At 47.2% G+C, this 18,083-nt stretch overlaps 1 protein-coding gene across 1 annotated transcript in view; it reads right to left on the reverse strand.

The window, feature by feature from the left end:
• Positions 1–1,880: 1,880 nt before the first annotated feature.
• LOC124279090 (glycoprotein-N-acetylgalactosamine 3-beta-galactosyltransferase 1-like) overlaps positions 1,881–18,083 on the reverse strand; it is a 55,673-nt gene continuing 39,470 nt past the window's right edge. The window contains exon 5 of the mRNA XM_046714889.1: positions 1,881–5,271. Coding sequence (XP_046570845.1) covers positions 5,098–5,271 — 174 coding nt within the window. The 3' untranslated portion in view covers positions 1,881–5,097. The remainder of the gene's footprint in view (positions 5,272–18,083) is intronic.

Below are 18,083 nucleotides of genomic sequence, written 5' to 3' on the forward strand. Positions count from 1 at the left end.
GAGACACTGACATGTAGTAGTGGTGGTGTGTGTAGGTGGAGACACTGACATGTAGTGGTGGTGGTGGTGGTGTGTAGGTGGAGACACTGACATGTGGTGGTGGTGGTGGTGTGTAGGTGGAGACACTGACATGTAGTGGTGATGGTGGTGTGTAGGTGGAGACACTGACATGTAGTGGTGATGGTGGTGTGTAGGTGGAGACACTGACATGTAGTGTAGTGGTGAGTGGTGGTGGTAGGTGGGGACACTGACATGTAGTGGTGAGTGGTGGTGTGTAGGTGGAGACACTGACATGTAGTGGTGGTAGTGTGGAGTGGAACACTGACATGTAGTGGTGGTGGTGGTGTGTAGGTGGAGACACTGACATGTAGTGGTGGTGGTGGTGGTGGTGTGTGGAGTGGAGACACTGACATATGGTGGTGGTGGTGGTGTGTAGGTGGATACACTGACATGTAGTGGTGGTGAGTGGTGGAATGTAGGTGGAGACACTGACATGTAGTAATGGTGGTGGTGGTGTGTAGGTGGGAGACACTGACATGTAGTGGTGGTGGTGGTGTGTAGGTGGAGACACTGACATGTAGTAGTGATGGTGGTGGTGGTGTGTAGGTTGAGACACTGACATGTAGTAGTGGTGGTGGTGTGTAGGTGGAGACAATGACATGTAGTGGTGGTGGTACGTAGGTTGAGACACTGACAAGTAGTAGTGGTGGTGGTGTGTAGGAGGAGACACTGACATGTGTGTTGGTGGTGTGTAGGTGGAGACAATGACATGTAGTGGTGGTGGTGGTGGTGTGTAGGTGGAGACACTGAGATGTAGTAGTGGTGGTGGTGTGTAGGTGGAGACACTGACATGTGTGGTGGTGGTGTGTAGGTGGAGACACTCCCATTTAGTCATGGTGGTGTGTAGGTGGAGACACTGGCATGTAGTGGTGGTGGTGTGTAGGTGGAGACACTGACATGACATGGTGGTGGTGGTGTGTGGTGGTGGAGACACTGGCATGTAGTGGTGGTGGTGGTGGTGTGTGTGGAGACACTGACATATAGTGGTGGTGGTGGTGGAGATAACTGACATGTAGTGGTGGTGTAGGTGTGGGAGGTTGAGACACTGACATGTAGTGGTGGTGTAGGTGGGAGACACTGGAATGATGTGTAGTGGTGGTGGTGGTGTGTAGGTTGGAGATACTGACATATGGTGGTGGTGGTGGTGGAGACACTGACATGTAGTGGTGGTGTAGGTTGAGACACTGACATATAGTGGTGGTGTGTAGGTGGAGATACTGACATATAGTGGTGGTGTGTAGGTGGAGACACTCCCATTTAGTCATGGTGGTGTGTAGGTGGAGACACTGGCATGTAGTGGTGGTGGTGTGTAGGTGGAGACACTGACATATAGTGGTGGTGTAGGTGGAGACACTGGCATGTAGTGGTGGTGGTGTGTAGGTGGAGACACTGACATGTAGTGGTGGTGTAGGTTGAGACACTGACATGTAGTGGTGGTGTAGGTTGAGACACTGACATGTAGTGGTGGTGTAGGTTGAGACACTGACATATAGTGGTGGTGGTGTGTACATGCTACGTGTTATGTTTACCTAATTTTCCTTGCATATACGTACTTTGATAACCCATTGTGAACATTCTCTAATATTTATTTGTAAACATTTCTATTATTGACTGATTATGTTGTGGCTGTGCAATAAACTCGTCATTAATTTACTCAGGTTGTGTGTTGTGTGTGGGTTGGTATAGTGGAACCTCTTGCCAAGCTAATCCCCCAAAGTAAGGAAGCAAAGTGGATTCCGACGTTTTCAGATTCTTGGTTTCCCGTCCTCTCTGTTAAAATGTAAACTAATTAATCCTTTACTGCAACACTAACCAAAATCGAGCTACAAAATATTTTATTTTCAACAAATCAAAGAACATGAACAGACAGGGTGATCCCAACTGGTGACAGTTGAATAACATTGAATTCAATATTTCCAGCACTGTTTAACTATCGTCAGACGAAATGGCTGTGCACTGGCACATACTAACTGAAAGTAACATCACTAAATTATAAAAAAAACATCATCGAACGTCAAATGCTATCATTATGCAATGAAATACTATGCGACCTCTACATATTCCCACAAATAAAGTTTCTACTTTATTCACTAACAATGTAATCCTACATAGAACAACGGTGGGAGAATTTTGACAGTAACCTCCTAATCAAAGCCTCAGGTGAAAGAATTCCGACAATACTTGAAACACCTAAACAAAGCCTTAGATGGAAGAATTCTGACAGTAAACTCCTGAACAAATCCTTAGATGGAAGACTTCTGACAGTAAACTCCTGAACAAATCCTTAGATGGAAGACTTCTGACAGTAAACTCCTGAACAAATCCTTAGATGGAAGACTTCTGACAGTAAACTCCTGAACAAAGCCTTAGATGGAAGACTTCTGACAGTAAACTCCTGAACAAAGCCTTAGATGGAAGACTTCTGACAGTAAACTCCTTAACAAATCCTTAGATGGAAGAATTCTGACAGTAAACTCCTGAACAAAGCCTTAGATGGAAGACTTCTGACAGTAAACTCCTTAACAAATCCTTAGATGGAAGACTTCTGACAATAAACTCCTTAACAAATCCTTAGATGGAAGAATTCTGACAGTAAACTCCTTAACAAATCCTTAGATGGAAGACTTCTGACAGTAAACTCCTTAACAAATCCTTAGATGGAAGAATTCTGACAGTAAACTCCTTAACAAATCCTTAGATGGAAGACTTCTGACAGTAAACTCCTGAACAAATCCTTAGATGGAAGACTTCTGACAGTAAACTCCTGAACAAATACTTAGAAGGAAGACTTCTGACAGTAAAACTCCTAAAGAAAGCCTTAGACGAAGAATTCTGACAGTAAAACTCCTTAACAAATCCTTAGATGGAAGAATTCTGACAGTAAACTCCTTAACAAATCCTTAGATGGAAGACTTCTGACAGTAAAACTCCTAAAGAAAGCCTTAGACGAAGAATTCTGACAGTAAAACTCCCAAAGAAAGCCTTAGATGGAAGAATTCTGACAGTAAAATCCTAAACAAAGCCTTAGATGGAAGAATTCTGACAGTAAACTCCTGAACAAAGCCTTAGATGGAAGAATTCGAACAGTAAAGTCCTAAACAAAGCCTTAGACGAAGAATTCTGACAATAAATTCCATTAAATGGAAGAATTTTAATAAAAAATGTGTGTTAGATTGGGTTCAAAGTCCCAAACTGCACATCGGCACTATGACATTTGTAAGCCAAGGGTGAACTGTGGAGTTATGAAAGGTTTATGGATCAGGACCCAGGTCTTGATTCATGGCGGGCCATGGAAGGTGAGTCACAGCATTATTGTAAATGAAAGGTGTCACTGCCCGAGAATGTTGTGGCCTAGCATTGTCATCCATAACTACAAGTCTTGTAACAAGAGGATAATCAGCAAACAGGGGGACAACAACTGGATCCAGCACTTCCGGGATATACTGGTCACCCGTCAAAGTTCCACGCCTTGTCACTCAAGTCAAGTTCAGAGAGGAGATATCCCCACATCATAATGGAACCGCCACCAAAGGCAATTGGCAGTTGGTTGACTGTTTTTGCTTCAAATGCTGTATTTCGCTGCCTCCAAATTGTCATGCTTTCATCAGTTACATGAAGATGGAATATCATCAGACCAATGTATTTTTCGCCAAGTCCTTAGGTTGACCTGTTGCCGTTGTCAACAACAAACCACATGTACTTGTTGGTGATTATCGCTCAGTAGAGGGCGTTTGATGACACTTCTAGAGCTGTGCCCGGCTCTCATCAGGCTATTCCAGAATGTTTCCATCCAGACCCAGCGAAATGCTAACCAGTGGTGCTATGGAACAGTGCTTGTGGCAAATGGTTGTCGTTCAGTGAGCTTCAACTGTGTTCTTTCTTCATAATCTGCCGTCGCCCTGGGTCTTTCAGAACGTGGGCGATCCTTCAGCTCATTGGCTCCCCTGTACTTTCTGATCCAACGGATGACAATTTTGTAGAAACAGTTCTTGCTCCATGTCAGTATGAAAGTCGCGATGTTCACATTACGTGCTCCTGCGCTCATTTCTATGAGCATCAATCATGTGCAGCATTGCTATGCATTACCTTGTCTCTCTCATTCTGTTTCAACCGTTCTTGTTAATCCACAGCAAGAAACTACGCACGCGGTACACCTAAAACCTTGATCCAGATCACATACTAGGTTTAGCAATCTCTGGGTCAATTACACGAGGTAGACCTGGCATCATTATTCTTTTAACAGGTGTTATATTTGGGATGACACTTTCTCAGTACAGTAAAGATTCCAGCACTTTTATTAGCTGAATTCCCATCCAGGATTCGAAACTCTCAGAAAAAAACAGTCTGGCACACAAAGTCAGAATCTAACCCACTTAGCCAGCGCGGCCCAAAAATACCCCCAAAACGGAGACAAAATAAAAATAAATCAATAATAATATGGAGTCCTAATTGTATCTCTGCCAATTTTCTACCTATTAACAAGCTCCCCTGCTAATCAACCCTTTTAATAATCAAGCATTTTCTCGGCAGTTCCAGGTTTCATAAAACGCACTAAACTGTTAACCAATTTTTTTAAACAATCCAAAACTAAAACACAGTGAAGAAAATATTTTGCATTTTTGATTCAGAATCGAAATTGTTAGCCTGAACAGCTGTGTATGTATTCATAACCCGTATGCACAACATGATAGTGATTATTTCTATGAAGTATATTCTGAAAATGTGTTTTCAATGATTATTAATCAAATATGGCCATGATTTCAGTGATCTCTACAGTAACGTAACCAGGCAACATTCTTTGTGAATGTCTTTAGCAGCCGCCTGCAGCCTGCCCAGGGCCACTGTGGAGGTAATGAGGGCACGACACCTATTTGAAAGAAATGTTTAAAAAATAATGGTTCAGTTTTTTATTAATCAAATATAGCCATGATTTCCTTTTCACTTCTATCAACAGTAACGTAACTAATCAACATTCTTTGTGAATGTCTGTACCATGGTGTACCCCTCTGTACCATGGTGTTCTGACTATGTCCAAGGTCAAGGTGGAGGTAATGAGGGCACGACACCTATTTGAAAGAAATATTTAAAAAATGACGGTTCGGATCTTCTCCCGTAGACACTCGTCCTATACAACAGAAATTCCAGCGTCCTCATTTGTTTAGGATCCACATAGTGAAAGGTTATCGTCAGCTGGCTGCAACATTCTTTGCCCTGAAAATAGAGTGAGACAGTGCTCAGAAGTGTTCTGTGATGCCGCTAGTAATATGACAGCAATGTAATGGAAGCAGTGTCTCATGGGTTCTTTGACACGGTCAGCAATACTATGGAGGCAGTGCTATATGGGTTCAGGGACATCGTCAGCAATACAGTGGAGGCAGTGGTACATGGGTTCTGGGACACCGTCAGCAATACAGTGGAGGCTGTACTACATGGGTTCTGGGACACTGTCAGCAATACAGTTCAGGCAGTGTTAAATGGGTTCTGGAACTACGTCAGCAATACAGTGGAGGCAGTGCTACATGGGTTCTGGAACACCGTCAGCAATACAGTTCAGGCAGTGTTAAATGGGTTCTGGGACACTGTCAGCAATGCAGTGGAGGCAGTGTTACATGGGTACTGGGACACCTAAACAATACAGTGGAGGCAGTGCTACATGGGTACTGGGACACCATCATCAATACAGTGGAGGTAGTGTTACATGGGTTCTGGTACACCGTCAGCAATACACTGGAGGCAGTGTTACATGGGTTCTTGGACACCGTCAGCAATACAGTGGAGGCAGTGTTACATGGGTTCTGGGACACGGTTATCAATACAGTGGAGGCGGTGCTACATAGGTTCTGGGACACCATCAGCAATACAGTGGAGGTGGTGCTACATGGATTTTGGGACACTGTTATCAATACAGTGGAGGCACTGCTACATGGGTTCTGGGAAACTGTTATCAATACAGTGGAGGCGGTGCTACATGGCTTCTGGGACATCCTCAGCAATACAGTGGAGGACGTGCTACATTGGTTCTGGGACACCGTCAGTAATTCAGTGAAGGCAGTGCTATATGGGTTCTCGGACACTGTTTTCAATACAGTGGAGGCTGTGCTACATGGGTTCTGGGACACTGTTATCAATACAGTGAAGGCAATGCTCCATGGGTTCTGGACACTGTTATCAATACAGTGGAGGCAGTGGTACATGCTTTCTGGGACATCCTCAGCAATACAGTGGAGGTCGTGCTACATAGGTTCTGGGACACCGTCAGTAATTCAGTGAAGGCTGTGCTACATGGTTTCTGGGACACTGTTATCAATACAGTTATGAGTGTACTACATGGGTTCTGGGACACCATCATCAATACAGTGGAGGTAGTGTTACATGGGTTCTGGTACACCGTCAGCAATACACTGGAGGCAGTGTTACATGGGTTCTGGGACACTGTCAGCAATACAGTGAAGGCAGTGTTACATGGGTTCTGGTACACCGTCAGCAATACAGTGGAGGCAGTGTTACATGGGTTCTGGGACACTGTTATCAATACAGTGGAGGTGGTGCTACATGGGTTCTGGAACATTGTTATCAATACAGTGGAGGCTGTGCTACATGGGTTCTGGGACATTGTTATCAATACAGTAGAGGCGGTGCTACATAGGTTCTGGGACACCGTCAGCAGTATAGTGGAGGCTGTGCTACATGGGTTCTGGGACACTGTTATGAATACAGTGGAGGCAGTGCTACATGGGTTCTGGGACACCATCAAGAATACAGTGGAGGCTGTGCTACATGGGTTCTGGGACACTGTTATCAATACAGTGAAGGCAATGCTCCATGGGTTCTGGACACTGTTATCAATACAGTGGAGGCAGTGGTACATGAGTTCTGGGACATCCTCAGCAATACAGTGGAGGTCGTGCTACATTGGTTCTGGGACACCGTCAGTAATTCAGTGAAGGCTGTGCTACATGGTTTCTGGGACACTGTTATCAATACAGTTATGAGTGTACTACATGGGTTCTGGGACACCATCATCAATACAGTGGAGGTAGTGTTACATGGGTTCTGGTACACCGTCAGCAATACACTGGAGGCAGTGTTACATGGGTTCTGGGACACTGTCAGCAATACAGTGGAGGCAGTGTTACATGGGTTCTGGGACACTGTTATCAATACAGTGGAGGCTGTGCTACATAGGTTCTGGGACACCATCAGCAATACAGAGGAGGCAGTGGTACATGAGTTCTGGGACATCCTCAGCAATACAGTGGAGGCGGTGGTACATTGGTTCTGGGACACCGTCAGCAATACAGTGGAGGCAGTGCTACATGGGTTCTGGGACACTTTAATTAGCAAAACAGTGGAGGCGGTGCTACATGGGTTCTGGGACACTATCATCAGCAATACAGTGGAGGCACTGCTACATGTGTTCTGGGACACTGTGGTCAGCAATACAGTGAAGACAATGTTACATGGGTTCTGGGGCACCATCATCAGCAATACAGTGAAGGCAGTGCTGCATGGGTTCTGTGACACTGTCGTCAGCAATACAGTGGAGGCAGTGTTACATGGGTTCTTTGGACACCATCATCAATACAGAGGAGGCAGTGTTACATGGGTTCTTGGACACCATCATCAATACAGTGGAGGCAGAGCTACATGGGTTCTGGGACACTGTTATCAATACAGTGGAGGCGGTGCTACATGGGTTCTGGGACACCATCAGCAATACAGTGGAGGCAGTGCTACATGGGTTCTGGGACATTGTCATCAATACAGTGGAGGCAGTGCTACATGGGATCTGGGACATTGTTATCAATACAGAGGAGGAGGTGCTATATGGGTTCTGGGACACTGTTATCAATACAGTGGAGGCAGTGCTACATGGGTTCTGGGACACTGTGTCAGCAATACAGTTATCAATACAGTGGAGTCAGTGCTACATGGGTTCTGGGACATTGTTATCAATACAGCAGATCTGGTACAGCGGTGCTGGAGGCTGGGTCCAGCTACATGGGTTCTGGGACACATCAATACAGCAGTATAGTGGAGGCTGTGCTACATGGGTTCTGGGGACACTGTTATGAATACAGTGGAGGCAGTGCTACATGGGTTCTGGGACACCATCAAGAATACAGTGGAGGCTGTGCTACATGGGTTCTGGGACACTGTTATCAATACAGTGAAGGCAATGCTCCATGGGTTCTGGACACTGTTATCAATACAGTGGAGGCAGTGGTACATGAGTTCTGGGACATCCTCAGCAATACAGTGGAGGTCGTGCTACATTGGTTCTGGGACACCATCAGTAATTCAGTGAAGGCTGTGCTACATGGTTTCTGGGACACTGTTATCAATACAGTTATGAGTGTACTACATGGGTTCTGGGACACCATCATCAATGCAGTGGAGGTAGTGTTACATGGGTTCTGGTACACCATCAGCAATACACTGGAGGCAGTGTTACATGGGTTCTGGGACACTGTCAGCAATACAGTGGAGGCAGTGTTACATGGGTTCTGGGACACTGTTATCAATACAGTGGAGGCAGTGCTACATAGGTTCTGGGACACCATCAGCAATACAGAGGAGGCAGTGGTACATGAGTTCTGGGACATCCTCAGCAATACAGTGGAGGCGGTGGTACATGGGTTCTAGGACACTATCATCAGCAATACAGTGGAGGCACTGCTACATGTGTTCTGGGACACTGTGGTCAGCAATACAGTGAAGACAATGTTACATGGGTTCTGGGGCACTATCATCAGCAATACAGTGAAGGCAGTGCTGCATGGGTTCTGTGACACTGTCGTCAGCAATACAGTGGAGGCAGTGTTACATGGGTTCTTTGGACACCATCATCAATACAGAGGAGGCAGTGTTACATGGGTTCTTGGACACCATCATCAATACAGTGGAGGCAGAGCTACATGGGTTCTGGGACACTGTTATCAATACAGAGGAGGCAGTGCTACATGGCTTCTGGGACACTGTTATCAATACAGTGGAGGCGGTGCTACATGGGTTCTGGGACACCATCAGCAATACAGTGGAGGCAGTGCTACATGGGTTCTGGGACATTGTCATCAATACAGTGGAGGCAGTGCTACATGGGATCTGGGACATTGTTATCAATACAGAGGAGGAGGTGCTATATGGGTTCTGGGACACTGTTATCAATACAGTGGAGGCAGTGCTACATGGGTTCTGGGACACTGTCAGCAATACAGTGGAGTCAGTGCTACATGGGTTCTGGGACACTGTTATCAATACAGTGGAGGCAGTGCTACATGGGTTCTGGGACATTGTTATCAATACTGTGGAGGCGGTGCTACATGGGTTCTGGAACATTGTTATCAATACAGTGGAGGCTGTGCTACATGGGTTCTGGGACATTGTTATCAATACAGTAGAGGCGGTGCTACATAGGTTCTGGGACACCGTCAGCAGTATAGTGGAGGCTGTGCTACATGGGTTCTGGGACACTGTTATGAATACAGTGGAGGCAGTGCTACATGGGTTCTGGGACACCATCAAGAATACAGTGGAGGCTGTGCTACATGGGTTCTGGGACACTGTTATCAATACAGTGAAGGCAATGCTCCATGGGTTCTGGACACTGTTATCAATACAGTGGAGGCAGTGGTACATGAGTTCTGGGACATCCTCAGCAATACAGTGGAGGTCGTGCTACATTGGTTCTGGGACACCGTCAGTAATTCAGTGAAGGCTGTGCTACATGGTTTCTGGGACACTGTTATCAATACAGTTATGAGTGTACTACATGGGTTCTGGGACACCATCATCAATACAGTGGAGGTAGTGTTACATGGGTTCTGGTACACCGTCAGCAATACACTGGAGGCAGTGTTACATGGGTTCTGGGACACTGTCAGCAATACAGTGAAGGCAGTGTTACATGGGTTCTGGTACACCGTCAGCAATACAGTGGAGGCAGTGTTACATGGGTTCTGGGACACTGTTATCAATACAGTGGAGGCGGTGCTACATAGGTTCTGGGACACCATCAGCAATACAGAGGAGGCAGTGGTACATGAGTTCTGGGACATCCTCAGCAATACAGTGGAGGCGGTGGTACATTGGTTCTGGGACACCGTCAGCAATACAGTGGAGGCAGTGCTACATGGGTTCTGGGACACTTTAATTAGCAAAACAGTGGAGGCGGTGCTACATGGGTTCTGGGACACTATCATCAGCAATACAGTGGAGGCACTGCTACATGTGTTCTGGGACACTGTGGTCAGCAATACAGTGAAGACAATGTTACATGGGTTCTGGGGAACTATCATCAGCAATACAGTGAAGGCAGTGCTGCATGGGTTCTGTGACACTGTCGTCAGCAATACAGTGGAGGCAGTGTTACATGGGTTCTTGGACACCATCATCAATACAGAGGACGCAGTGTTACATGGGTTCTTGGACACCATCATCAATACAGAGGACGCAGTGTTACATGGGTTCTGGGACACTGTTATCAATACAGAGGAGGCAGTGCTACATGGGTTCTGGGACACTGTTATCAATACAGTGGAGGCAGTGCTACATGGGTTCTGGGACACTGTCAGCAATACAGTGGAGTCAGTGCTACATGGGTTCTGGGACATTGTTATCAATACAGTGGAGGCGGTGCTACATGGGTTCTGGAACATTGTTATCAATACAGTGGAGGCTGTGCTACATGGGTTCTGGGACATTGTTATCAATACAGTGGAGGCGGTGCTACATGGGTTCTGGGACACATCATCAGCAGCAATATAGTGGAGGCTGTGCTACATGGGTTCTGGGACACTGTTATGAATACAGTGGAGGCAGTGCTACATGGGTTCTGGGGACACCATCAAGAATACAGTGGAGGCTGTGCTACATGGGTTCTGGGACACTGTTATCAATACAGTGAAGGCAATGCTCCATGGGTTCTGGACACTGTTATCAATACAGTGGAGGCAGTGGTACATGAGTTCTGGGACATCCTCAGCAATACAGTGGAGGTCGTGCTACATTGGTTCTGGGACACCGTCAGTAATTCAGTGAAGGCTGTGCTACATGGTTTCTGGGACACTGTTATCAATACAGTTATGAGTGTACTACATGGGTTCTGGGACACCATCATCAATACAGTGGAGGTAGTGTTACATGGGTTCTGGTACACCGTCAGCAATACACTGGAGGCAGTGTTACATGGGTTCTGGGACACTGTCAGCAATACAGTGAAGGCAGTGTTACATGGGTTCTGGTACACCGTCAGCAATACAGTGGAGGCAGTGTTACATGGGTTCTGGGACACTGTTATCAATACAGTGGAGGCGGTGCTACATAGGTTCTGGGACACCATCAGCAATACAGAGGAGGCAGTGGTACATGAGTTCTGGGACATCCTCAGCAATACAGTGGAGGCGGTGGTACATTGGTTCTGGGACACCGTCAGCAATACAGTGGAGGCAGTGCTACATGGGTTCTGGGACACTTTAATTAGCAAAACAGTGGAGGCGGTGCTACATGGGTTCTGGGACACTATCATCAGCAATACAGTGGAGGCACTGCTACATGTGTTCTGGGACACTGTGGTCAGCAATACAGTGAAGACAATGTTACATGGGTTCTGGGGCACTATCATCAGCAATACAGTGAAGGCAGTGCTGCATGGGTTCTGTGACACTGTCGTCAGCAATACAGTGGAGGCAGTGTTACATGGGTTCTTGGACACCATCATCAATACAGAGGACGCAGTGTTACATGGGTTCTTGGACACCATCATCAATACAGTGGAGGCAGTGCTACATGGGTTCTGGGACACTGTTATCAATACAGAGGAGGCAGTGCTACATGGGTTCTGGGACACTGTTATCAATACAGTGGAGGCGGTGCTACATGGGTTCTGGGACACCATCAGCAATACAGTGGAGGCAGTGCTACATGGGTTCTGGGACATTGTCATCAATACAGTGGAGGCAGTGCTACATGGGATCTGGGACATTGTTATCAATACAGAGGAGGAGGTGCTATATGGGTTCTGGGACACTGTTATCAATACAGTGGAGGCAGTGCTACATGGGTTCTGGGACACTGTCAGCAATACAGTGGAGTCAGTGCTACATGGGTTCTGGGACATTGTTATCAATACAGTGGAGGCAGTGCTACATGGGTTCTGGGACATTGTTATCAATACAGTGGAGGCTGTGCTACATGGGTTCTGGGACATTGTTATCAATACAGTGGAGGCGGTGCTACATGGGTTCTGGGACACTGTTATCAATACAGTGGAGGCTAGTGCTACATGGGTTCTGGGACACTGTTATCAATACAGTGGAGGCAGTGCTACATGGGTTCTGGGACACCATCAAGAATACAGTGGAGGCTGTGCTACATGGGTTCTGGGACACTGTTATCAATACAGTGAAGGCAATGCTCCATGGGTTCTGGACACTGTTATCAATACAGTGGAGGCAGTGGTACATGAGTTCTGGGACATCCTCAGCAATACAGTGGAGGTCGTGCTACATTGGTTCTGGGACACCGTCAGTAATTCAGTGAAGGCTGTGCTACATGGTTTCTGGGACACTGTTATCAATACAGTTATATGAGTGTACTACATGGGTTCTGGGACACCATCATCAATACAGTGGAGGTACATACAAGGGGTTACATGGTTCTGGGACATCATCAGCAATACACTGGAGGCAGTGTTACATGGGTTCTGGGACACTGTCAGCAATACAGTGAAGGCAGTGTTACATGGGTTCTGGTACACCGTCATCAATACAGTGGAGGCAGTGTTACATGGGTTCTGGGACACTGTTATCAATACAGTGGAGGCGGTGCTACATAGGTTCTGGGACACCATCAGCAATACAGAGGAGGCAGTGGTACATGAGTTCTGGGACATCCTCAGCAATACAGTGGAGGCGGTGGTACATTGGTTCTGGGACACCATCAAGAATACAGTGGAGGCGGTGCTACATGGGTTTTCTGACACTGTTATCAATACAGTAAAGGTAGTGCTCCATGGGTTCTGGAAACTGTTATCAATACATTGTAGGGGGTGCTACATGGGTTCTGGGACACTGTCAGCAATACAGTGGAGGCTGTGCTACATGGGATCTGGGACACACTTATCAATACAGTGAAGGCTGTGCTATATGGGTTCTGGGACACTGTCAGCAATACAGTGAAGGCTGTGCTACATGCGATCTGGGACATCGTCAGCAATACAGTGAATACAGTGCTAAATGGGTTCTGGGACATCGTCAGCAATACAGTGAAGGCTGTGCTACATGGGTTTTGGGACACTGTCAGCAATACAGTGGAGGCAGTGCTACATGGTTTCTGGGACACTGTTATCAATACAGTGGAGGCAGTGCTACATGGGTTCTGGGACATCGTCAGCAATACAGTGAAGGCTGTGCACAATGGGTTCTGGGACACTGTTATCAATACAGTGGAGGCGGTGCTACATGGGTTCTGGGACATCATAAGCAATACAGTGGAGGCAGTGCTATATGGGTTCTGGGACACTGTCAGCAATACAGTGAAGGCAGTGCTACATGGGTTCCGGGACACTGTTATCAATACAGTGGAGGCAGTGCTACATGGGTTCTGGGACATCGTCAGCAATACAATGGAGGCTGTGTTACTTGGGTTCTGGGACACTGTTATCAATACAGTGGAGGCAGTGCTACATGGGTTCTGGGACACTGTCAGCAATACAGTGAAGGCAGTGCTACATGGGTTCTGGGACACTGTCAGCAATACAGTGGATGTTTTGCTACATGGGTTCTGGGACACTATTATCAATACAGTGAAGGCTGTGCTACATGGGTTCTGGGACACTGTCAGCAATAGAGCGAAGGCAGTGCTACATGGGTTCTGGGACACTGTCAGCAATACAGTGGAGGTTGTGCTACATGGGTTCTAGGACACTGTCAGCAATACAGTGAAGTCTGTGCTACATGGGTTCTGGGACATCGTCAGCAATGCAGTGAAGGCAGTGCTACATGGGTTCTGGGACATCGTCAGCAATACAGTGGAGGCAGTGCTACATGCGTTCTGGGACATCGTCAGCAATACAGTGAAGGCAGTGCTACATGGGTTCTGGGACATCGTCAGCAATACAGTGAAGGCTGTTCTACATGAGTTCTGGGACATCGTCAGCAATACAGTGAAGGCTGTGCTACATGGGTTCTGGGACACTGTCTGCAATACAGTGGAGGCAGTGCTACATGCGTTCTGGGACATCGTCAGCAATACAGTGAAGGCTGTGCTACATGGGTTCTGGGACACTGTCAGCAATACAGTGGAGGCAGTGCTACATGGTTTCTGGGACACTGTTATCAATACAGTGGAGGCAGTGCTACATGGGTTCTGGAACATCGTCAGCAATACAGTGAAGGCTGTGCACCATGGGTTCTGGGACACTGTTATCAATACAGTGGAGGCAGTGCTACATGGATTTTGGGACACTGTCAGCAATACAGTGGATGTTTTGCTACATGGGTTCTGGGACACTATTATCAATACAGTGGAGGCTGTGCAACATGGGTTCTGGGACACTGTCAGCAATACAGTGGAGGTTGTGCTACATGGGTTCTAGGACACTGTCAGCAATACAGTGGAGGCTGTGCTACATGGGTTCTGGGACATCGTCAGGAATACAGTGAAGGCAGTGCTACATGGGTTCTGGGACATCGTCAGCAATACAGTGGAGGCAGTGCTATATGGGTTCTGGGACACTGTCAGCAATACAGTGGAGCCTGTACTACATGGGTTCTAGGACATCGTCAGCAATACAGTGAAGGGACACTGTTATCAATACAGTGGAGGCTGTGCTACATGGTTTTGGGACACTGTCATCAATACAGGGAAGGCAGTGCTACATGGGTTCTGGGACACTGTTATCAATACAGTGGAGGCTGTGCTACATGGTTTTGGGACACTGTCATCAATACAGTGAAGGCAGTGCTACATGGGTTCATGGACACCGTCAGCAATACAGTTCAGGCAGTGTTAAATGGGTTCTGGAACTACGTCAGCAATACAGTGGAGGCAGTGCTACATGGGTTCTGGAACACCGTCAGCAATACAGTTCAGGCAGTGTTAAATGGGTTCTGGGACACCGTCAGGAATGCAGTGGAGGCAGTGTTACATGGGTACTGGGACACCTAAGAAATACAGTGGAGTCAGTGCTACATGGGTACTGGGACACCATCATCAACACAGTGGAGGTAGTGTTACATGGGTTCTGGTACACCGTCAGCAATACACTGGAGGCAGTGTTACATGGGTTCTTGGACACTGTCAGCAATACAGTGGAGGCAGTGTTACATGGGTTCTGGGACACGGTTATCAATACAGTGGAGGCGGTGCTACATAGGTTCTGGGACACCATCAGCAATACAGTGGAGGCGGTGCTACATGGATTCTGGGACACTGTTATCAATACAGTGAAGGCAGTGCTACATGGCTTCTGGGACATCCTCAGCAATACAGTGGAGGACGTGCTACATTGGTTCTGGGACACCGTCAGTAATTCAGTGAAGGCAGTGCTATATGGGTTCTGGGACACTTTTTTCAATACAGTGGAGGCTGTGCTACATGGGTTCTGGGACACTGTTATCAATACAGTGAAGACAGTGCTCCATGGGTTCTGGACACTGTTATCAATACAGTGGAGGCAGTGGTACATGAGTTCTGGGACATCCTCAGCAATACAGTGGAGGCCGTGCTACATTGGTTCTGGGACACCGTCAGTAATTCAGTGAAGGCTGTGCTACATGGTTTCTGGGACACTGTTATCAATACAGTTATGAGTGTACTACATGGGTTCTGGGACACCATCATCAATACAGTGGAGGTAGTGTTACATGGGTTCTGGTACACCGTCAGCAATACACTGGAGGCAGTGTTACATGGGTTCTGGGACACTGTCAGCAATACAGTGGAGGCAGTGTTACATGGGTTCTGGGACACTGTTATCAATACAGTGGAGGTTGTGCTACATAGGTTCTGGGACACCATCAGCAATACAGAGGAGGCAGTTGTACATGATTTCTGGGACATCCTCAGCAATACAGTGGAGGCGGTGCTACATGGGTTCTGGGACACCGTCAGCAATACAGTGGAGGCAGTGCTACATGGGTTCTGGGACACTTTAATTAGCAATACAGTGGAGGCGGTGCTACATGTGTTCTGGGACACTATCATCAGCAATACAGTGGAGGCACTGCTACATGTGTTCTGGGACACTGTGGTCAGCAATACAGTGAAGACAATGTTACATGGGTTCTGGGGCACTATCATCAGCAATACAGTGAAGGCAGTGCTGCATGGGCTCTGTGACACTGTCGTCAGCAATACAGTGAAGGCTGTGCACCATGGGTTCTGGGACACTGTTATCAATACAGTGGAGGCGGTGCTACATGGGTTCTGGGACATCATCAGCAATACAGTGGAGGCAGTGTTACATGGGTTCTGGGACACTGTTATCAATACAGTGGAGGCAGTGCTACATAGGTTCTAGGACACCGTTATCAATTCAGTGGAGGCGGTGCTACATAGGTTCTGGAACACCGTTATCAATACAGTGGAGGCGGTGCTACATGGGTTCTGGCAAACCGTTATCAATACAGTGGAGGTGGTGCTACATAGGTTCTAAGACACTGTCGTCAGCAATACAGTGGAGGGAGTGTTACATGGGTTCTGGGACACTGTCGTCAGGAATACAGTGGAGGTAGTGTTACATGGGTTCTTGCACACCATCATCAATACAGTGGAGGCAGTGTTACATGGGTTCTGGGACACCATCATCAATACAGTGGAGGCTGTGCTAAATGGGTTCTAGGACACTGTCAGCAAAACAGTGGAGGCTGTGCTACATGGGTTCTGGGACACCATCATCAATACAGTGGAGGCTGTGCTAAATGGGTTCTAGGACACTGTCAGCAAAACAGTGGAGGCTGTGCTACATGGGTTCTGGGACACCATCAGCAATACAGTGGAGGCTGTGCTACATGGGTTCTGGGACACCGTCAGCTATACAGTGAAGGCTGTGCTACATGGGTTCTGGGACACTGTCAGCAATACAGTGGAGGCTGTGGTACATGGGTTGTAGGACACTGTCAGCAATACAGTAGAGGCTGTACTACATGGGTTCTAGGGCACTGTCAGCAATACAGTGGAGGCTGTGTTACATGGGTTCTGGACACGGTTATCAATACAGTGGAGGTGGTGCTACATCGGTTCTGGGACAACGTCAGCAGTATAGTCGAGGTTGTGCTACATGGGTTCTGGGACACTGTTATGAATACAGAGGAGGCAGTGTTACATGGGTTCTGGGACACTGTTATCAATACAGTGGAGGCGGTGCTACATAGGTTCTAGGACACCGTTATCAATTCAGTGGAGGCGGTGCTACATAGGTTCTGGAACACCGTTATCAATACAGTGGAGGCGGTGCTACATGGGTTCTGGCAAACCGTTATCAATACAGTGGAGGTGGTGCTACATAGGTTCTAAGACACTGTCGTCAGCAATACAGTGGAGGGAGTGTTACATGGGTTCTGGGACACTGTCGTCAGGAATACAGTGGAGGTAGTGTTACATGGGTTCTTGCACACCATCATCAATACAGTGGAGGCAGTGTTACATGGGTTCTGGGACACCATCATCAATACAGTGGAGGCTGTGCTAAATGGGTTCTAGGACACTGTCAGCAAAACAGTGGAGGCTGTGCTACATGGGTTCTGGGACACCATCATCAATACAGTGGAGGCTGTGCTAAATGGGTTCTAGGACACTGTCAGCAAAACAGTGGAGGCTGTGCTACATGGGTTCTGGGACACCATCAGCAATACAGTGGAGGCTGTGCTACATGGGTTCTGGGACACCGTCAGCTATACAGTGAAGGCTGTGCTACATGGGTTCTGGGACACTGTCAGCAATACAGTGGAGGCTGTGGTACATGGGTTGTAGGACACTGTCAGCAATACAGTAGAGGCTGTACTACATGGGTTCTAGGACAC

The sequence above is a fragment of the Haliotis rubra genome, unplaced genomic scaffold (assembly GCF_003918875.1).
Source record: "Haliotis rubra isolate DU_JTF1 unplaced genomic scaffold, ASM391887v1 Scf246, whole genome shotgun sequence".
Lineage (NCBI taxonomy): Eukaryota > Metazoa > Mollusca > Gastropoda > Lepetellida > Haliotidae > Haliotis > Haliotis rubra.